Source organism: Callionymus lyra, chromosome 14 (genome assembly GCF_982586985.1).
Source record: "Callionymus lyra chromosome 14, fCalLyr1.hap1.1, whole genome shotgun sequence".
Classification (NCBI taxonomy): Eukaryota; Metazoa; Chordata; class Actinopteri; order Syngnathiformes; family Callionymidae; genus Callionymus; species Callionymus lyra.
In genome coordinates this window covers 25,749,919-25,757,602 of record NC_141831.1, presented here as the reverse complement: position 1 = coordinate 25,757,602, position 7,684 = coordinate 25,749,919, and the positions used below count along the sequence as shown (strand labels likewise).

At 40.8% G+C, this 7,684-nt stretch overlaps 1 protein-coding gene across 1 annotated transcript; it reads right to left on the bottom strand.

Annotated features, from left to right (window-relative positions):
* Window positions 1–1,219: 1,219 nt before the first annotated feature.
* On the bottom strand, window positions 1,220–3,177 carry LOC148066843 (ADP/ATP translocase 2). The gene is made up of 4 exons (XM_087806934.1): window positions 2,979–3,177; window positions 1,947–2,433; window positions 1,738–1,878; window positions 1,220–1,656 (listed from the first exon to the last, which is right to left on the bottom strand). The coding sequence occupies exons 1-4, from the start codon at window positions 3,087–3,089 to the stop codon at window positions 1,499–1,501; spliced, it is 897 nt and encodes a 298-aa protein (XP_087663060.1). The 5' UTR covers window positions 3,090–3,177; the 3' UTR covers window positions 1,220–1,498.
* Between the last annotated feature and the right edge of the window lie 4,507 nt (window positions 3,178–7,684).

Below are 7,684 nucleotides of genomic sequence, written 5' to 3'. Positions count from 1 at the left end.
AAGCACACAGAGCAGGATGGAGTAGCACTTTTATTCGTGCAGGCGTTTCCTGCGTTTGTCTCAGTGGTGTCTTGACCTTTTAAGCATACATTTTATTGGGTATCGTTTTGATTAAGCACTTTGTGACCCTGGTCTGGAGAAAAACATTTTAGATTTTCAGTCTATGGTTGATGAGGCATAAAAACTGCTGACATCAACCTGAGTTAATAATGTTAAGACTGATCCTGATGCACCGATTTCAATCTCATTGATGCTTTGCAATGACAATGGAAAATTCATGATATTGATTATACAAGGAACGTTTCCAGTCAAAGGTCTGAAGCTCACGAGTGGTGGTCACGAGAAACGCATCCGATTAAATGACTTGGTGCTCTCGAGGGTAAACTAATTGAACAAGTCGTGATCCAAACTATCAGTAACAAGTAAAACATGTGCTAAATGTTGTCCTGCGATTAAATGTTTTAAAACTTAAGTTCACCAGCTAAACAGACTCAGAAATCGGGCCACTATTTGGTTGATACTTGCCTGACTCCAGACTCCATGGGAAATGTAAAAAAAACAAAAAAAAACAATTGTATAAATGGTATTTGATGGGCTTTGGTGGCCTTTTAGCTTAAAACTCAAGACAAGCTTGGGTGTACAAATGAGAAAGCCAGGTTAAATATGTACGCATCTGAAAATGTACTCAAGGCCACTCGGCATGGATTTGTTACAATAAGATGCATCTGTAAATCGAGACGTTTGGCTCATTTGTTCATAGATTTTATTTCTCTTTGCGACACTACGAGGAATCTATTTACACCATCCAGTCGGAACAAAATACATAATCAAAATGCAGTCATGACTGTTCTGCAAGTGAACAGGGGGTGTTATACTTGGGTGTCTAGCGATCCCTGCTGGCAGACAGGCGGCACTGCACCCAATGTGGATCAAATTTCGAGACTTCCGGGAAGTTTTTCCTTGAGAAGCAATTTTAAATAAACTTTACTTGCATTAGCTGGTAAATGTCAGAGGAGAAAGGAAAGTAAAATGCAAGCTGAACCAACAGAAAAGAGGTTGTGCACAAGGTTTAACTCTACAGTCCCAGTGGACGCTAGAGAAAACTAGAAAGGCTCAGTAAGAGATAAGCGCAAGTAAATATAGCAGACAAGTAATCCACTTGCCTTTCATTATCCAGCGAGTGCTCATCCTAACCATGAACATGGAGGACACATGTAGGTAATGGTGGAGTTTGATCCCCAGAATAAAATTTATTATTCAAGTTGGGTTGATACAAACCTAGTGAATGACAGGAGGTATTGGATTCTTTTTAAACAGGAATGAAATGGTACAGAGGGCGTGGAACGTTTAAAATCAAAGATGCACAACATACAGCCATCACCCACAGTGAGTGGCGAGACACTATAGTTTGTTCCCATAAATAAGGCAGAATGCAGAGTCCATAGAGATGGAAAATTATTACATTTAGCCGAATTGGACAGTGGTGTGACCATAGGATTTACATGACTTTCTTGAGCTCATCGTACAACACAAGCACGAAGGCGCCACCCATGCCCCTGAGAACGTTGGACCAGGCACCCTTGAAGAAAGCCTTGCCACCCTCATCACGTGCAATCTTGCGCCAGCAATCCATGGTACCAGTGTACATGATGTCAGCTGAAGGAGACGGGAGAGAGAAAAAAAATGTCACCCAATGCTACTTCTACAAGGCATCCATGACAGGAGAAATCAACTCACCGCCCTTGCGTCCAGACTGCATCATCATACGTCTACGGACCGTGTCGAAGGGGTATGAGGTGAGACCGGCAACAGCCGTCACAGACTGAGCAATCATCCAGCTCACCAGGATGGTGGTGTTCTTGGGGTCTGGAAGCATACCTGAAAGCAAACCCTAGTTAGAATCCACTCAACTTATAGAAGTACAGTAAAGGTTAACAGAAGCCTACCCTTGGCGGTGTCATAGATGCCAAAATATGCAGCTCTGTAGATGATGATTCCCTGCACGGACACGCCGAAGCCCTGGTACAGACCACGGATACCATCGGACTTTGAGATTTTCGCCAGGCAGTTCCCAAGACCACTGAACTCCCTCGCAGCTCCAGCCTTTCCGACGTCAGCGGCCAGACGGGTACGGGCAAAGTCAAGGGGGTAGACGAAGCACAGGGAGGTCGCTCCGGCGGCACCTCCGGAGGCCAGGTTACCGGCGAAGTACCTCCAGAATTGGGTGCGCTTGTCGACGCCATCAAGGAAGACCTTCTTGTACTTGTCCTTGAAGGCGAAGTTCAGGGCCTGGGTGGGGAAATACCTGATGACATTGGCAAGGTTACCTCTCCAGAAGGAAAGGAACCCCTGCTCCTTAGGAATACGGGTGACGCAGTCAATGATGCCCTTGTACTGCATGTCAGCGGTGATCTGCTTGCTGGCATGTTGGACCTGGAAGAATGAATGAACATCAGAGACATGAAATAAATCTGTTAAGTAAACTTAAATTATTAAAAGGTGCCAACTATTTTAAATGAAGTTTAAGCATGTTAATCGATAAGGAAAAGGAGATGAAAACTTTAAGGGAAATACTCTCTCTAGGCCTCAACACCGACTAGCAGTGGAACATTCGTCATTCCAGACATAAAGTGGCAGAATAGGCGTAATGCAATCACGACTATCCAAATGCGGTGATTCTACGCGTATACAGACTATATTCGTAAAATAGAACACACTGTCCAAAAGTGAGAAGCAGCGTTTGCCCTTTGTTAGCTGCGTAGGCTAAGGTTAACGTGGAGAGCTAACGTTAGCATCCCGGCTCGTGTAGGTCATCTTCTCATCCGCCGGTGACCTTACATCCCGAAGCACCGAATCCCACTTAAATTACATCAAATCAAATAGAAGACGAATCCGAATGTAGAAAGATCACCGGGAACAAACGAAGTCGAAGCAATGTCGGTTAACTTGAACGTTAAAGATTCTTCCGGGAGACTCACCTGAAGGAGAAGCTTCACTCTCTCGATCGGGGCGACGGCTGTCTTGGAGATGGCGGCAGAAATGCCGCCGGCCAGGAAGTCCTTGGCGAATGAAACAGCTGTCTCGTTCATGGTTGCGTTGTTTGTCTTTTTTTTGCTTTTATGAAGCTTTAAATGAAACCAGTATTCGCAGTTTCCCCGTTGCCCTGTTTGGCCTGCACGACGAAATGGCCGATTGAAAAGCCGCGTTGCAGATTTATCTAGATTTACTCTCGCGAGACCGAACGAGACTTGGCTTTCGCAGTGACGTCACATCCGTGTAAAATAAACTATTACGTCACATTGAAAGTTCGATGTAACGGGATATAAAGTGAGCCTTTCGGGGCAAACGAACGTTAATTTAAGAACCACACAGCTAAAGTATTATCTTGTTTTATAAGACATCTAAGTAGAGTTTAAAGGAAAACAACCAGTGACTCATAGCGGAAATGGCGTCATATAGAAGCAGCTGGTAGGGGTCACGAGACCCGCACATCTTTGCCCTTAGTTATAATAATAAATAAATCATGTTCAGAATACTAAATTAACTTATATATTGATCTTAAAGCTGTATATCCACACATACCGCTTGACCAACTGTATGTTATATTTATTATACGTATATTTATATTTTCTCTTAATTTAATTTCGAATTATTATACAAATCATTTCATTTTTCTTCCAGTTGCTTTATTTAGACGTGACTTGAAACTTTTCTACGTATGAAACATGTAACAAAAATGGAAATACACGGAATAATGTTTATTTTCAGATCAAATAAAATAATTGAAACTGGATATTAGTTTAAGTCAATATGTGTTTCAGGGAATTTTGAAAGTTATTTTCTATTCGTTTTTCCAAGTGTTGAGGTTCACCTTCAAAATGCTCTTGAGCAACAGACTGTCAATGTCAACAATGCTTCCTGTGAAGGAGGAGTCCTTCCCATGCCTATTAGAGACTCAGACCTTGAAGTAAACCATTTATTTATTCCAAAAGTTGTTCAGTTGACAAGACGTTTTTCCATTTCTTTTCATTTCTAAATATTACCCATTCCAGTTTTCACAATATTCCAACTAGCTCCCACTTGAAATTATTTTTCATTAAATGAGATTTTCATCGTTTCCATGAAGGATGTCAGAAATGTGTCCAAGGTGATCATACATTTACTCAACAATTAACTAAATTTGGCAAAAGAGCTTAGATGAGTTCTTAGATACAAGATACATTGGGAAACAACTGTATATCTGTGTGAATAAGATATGTCTTAACACTTTTTTATTCTAAATTAGAACCCTTTTTAAATGATGGTCAGATCATACAATACATTCATATAATACAATTAATAAAGTAAGTAAGTAAGTAAGTAAGTAATTCTTATTTGTATAGCGCTTTTCTAGACCAGGGTCACAAAGCGCTTAAACAATCAAAACAATATTCAATAAAGTATATACTTTAAAGGTCAAGATAAAACTGATAACACAACAGGAGTTCGATAAAATCAAGGAAAAAAGTGTACACTATATAATTAATACTTTACTCTCTTTACAACACATGTAGATTTAAATATGGTGACCTAGTGTGAGGTAATTTTAGAGTGTGAAAGTGTTAGGGTAAGGTCACTCGGAAAAAGGTCAACAGCTGAACGTCAAAAGGTTGACACTGGTGATGACCAAAGAGAGCAAAGACGGGGGAGGAACCCTCCCCCTACACACTGAAGTATTCAGCTTTATAGTAGTTGTATTGTTGAGTTTGCAAACACGTTTTCAAATGTCTCACATATGTGTAATTTAACCTCCACAAACACGAGGCACCAGCTCACACCAAAGTGCTGTTTATTGCTAAATTGCAAAAATGTAGTAGATTATATACTAATATGGACAATTATCTTTAAACTCTTTTAAATATAATATTCCATGATCCCAAGTATGAGCACAGAAAACTCGATAATTTATTTTAACTTAATGATCTATAATATGTATTTATTATTTTTGGTTATGTCCATTCTGAGGAAGGTCACAATTGAGTACATTTACTAAACAACCATTTAGTGTTGTAGATTCCAGCTTTTTGTATATGTATCATGAAGTCTATATATATCGATCTATCACAATGAAGTCATAACTGAAGGGATTTTTGTTTTTTTTCTGATGACTCAGAATTTTGGAGGAATTCAAGTGAAAGAATTGTATTTAACAACGGGAGATTGAACTCAATTATATTTACAGTATTTTATTATTGTTAACCAATCATATCTCAGGCTTCACCTTGGCACGTATCCATTGTCCAAAACATTTTGTCAGCAATTGGAAGTTTTAGCATAGTTGTTGTGGAACAGTAAATATTGGACCTGATAGAACCAGATCTCCTTAGTCGACATTTAAGTGTGTGTGAGCATATATGCATTGGTGTTTGTATGAGAGACACCCAGACCATGGAACGATCTTCCTCTCTCTTTGCGCTTGATGGATCTACTGACTCCTTTAAGAAACATCTTAAGATGTTTTTATTTGTTCAGGCTTTTCCTTGATTTTCTGGAACTCCTGTTGTGTTATCAGTTTTATCTTGCCCTTTAAAGTATATACTTTATTGAATATTGTTTTGATTGTTTAAGCGCTTTGTGACCCTGGCCTGGAAAAGCGCTACACAAATAAAAATGACTTACTTACTTACCATAGAGAGACTGCTCAGTGTTCGAAAGAACATAACATAACAAATATGGCTGGTTCAGAAAAGAGCCTGAGTCACTCCTGACAATAAAGTTTATCTTAAAGGAGCGTATAAAGATTATTCTTAAATACAGAGTTTGCCCTTCGGACTAAGGCTGGTTAGTTGTTCCACAGAAAAGGGGCTTGAAAACTGAAAGTTCAATGTATCTCTATTGTGAAAATATTGATATATTGCCATCTAATTAAGGTGTATTAATAAAGTAAGGTAAAAAAAATAACGTATTAAAAAATAATGTCACTCTTAATACCACACTTCATGTTTCAATTCATTTTAAAAATAGCCTTAATAGTTGACAAAAATCTGCTTTCATTTTCATGTTCACAATGTCTTGAACTTTAAAAAAGATAGATAGTGAGAAAAGTGTATCTCACAAGCTCATAATGTAATATAAATAAAACAATTCACTGTATCAAATTGATTTATTATATATTTATATATAGTGGATACAACCACTAATGTTGCATAATAGATATGGGATGCTAGTATACACCCATTTCTAATGGGTGAAGCCTTGGCCTGGGAGAGAGGTCATCAGGCTCCAACCGTTACAGTTCACTACATGTGATGGATCTCTTGGGGAGGCTCGTCCAGGCTCCTTGAGTTGCAAGCTCGATGGATTTTGCTCTTCTCTGTTCTTCCTCGAGGTTTCAGACTTCCTCCTGGATCAAGGCTCTCCCCTCCCTAGGAGTGGACTTTGACCACTGCTGAAAATGTGATGAACCTAGCCCCATGTCTTTGGTCCTTAGAGAACATTCTGCCTGGGTAATCATTGTGCTGGAGGCCCACTTGCGGCCAGATCTTGTTCTGACTCCTGCTTCCCTGGTGAGCTGATCTTGAGAGTCCCTGTATGTCAGGGACGGTCTGCACTTGGCAACTTTGAACTCTTCCACAACAGATGACAAGGGAAGCTGGAGCTGGCCCGACCGTATGTAGAGCCCCACAGCTGTAAAGCTTGTGGGTGTTCCTAACCATCTACGAAGGTGTTTGTTGAACTTCCTCTCCATTGCTTCAACAGATGACAGGGGCACCTTGTACACGGTTAGAAGCCACATGAGTCTCGGGAGTAGGCCATGTTGGTATATCCAGCACTTGTACTTTCCAGGCAGGCCAGACTTATCAATCTTATTCAGCCAATCCTCAACTTGTTTTAGGGTGATGGAGATGCTGTTCTTGTCTGACAGGGAATCATCATACCACTTTCCAAGGCATTTGATTGGGTTTCCCTGGATGTTAGGGATCACTTCATCTTGAACAAGTAGCTCAAACCTTCCAGTCGTTTTGCCCTTTTGGATCACCAGGCTCCTTGATTTCTTGGGCTTGAAGACCATCTTTGCCCAGGTGGCCATACGATCCAATTCTGCCAGGACCCATCTTGCCTGCACGTGAGTTGGTGTTATCACGGTAAGGTCATCCATGAATGCCCTTATCACCGGCTGTTGACACCCTGCAGCGGTCTCTGGCATTCTTGCCTTTACACTTGCTGCTGAGATGATAAGGTTCATTCCCATGATGAACAAATGGGAGAGATTGTGCTTCCTGTCACTATGCCTTTCTCTACTGGCTGCCCCTTTGTTGTAAACTTGGCAGACTGGAATCTTAGCTTGATGTCTCTCGAATAGCTGGTGATCATGCCCTGGTGGGATGTGGTAGTAGTCCAAAGCCACTTGGATCAAGTTGTGGGGAATATACCCATATGCGTTCGCAAAGTCAAGCCAGACAACCGTTAAGTTGCCTTTCTTCTCCTTTGCTTCTTGAATGAGATGGCCGAGGATCCCTGTATGCTCCAAGCACCCGGAGAACCCTTCGATACCACCCTTCTGAATAGAAGTTTTAATATATCCATTCTGGGTCATGTAGCTGCTTATTCTTCTGGCAAGCACAGAAAAGAAAATCTTCCCCTCCACACTAAGTAGGGAGATAGTTCGGAACTTGCTAATCTGTGTGGATCCCTGTTCTTTGGG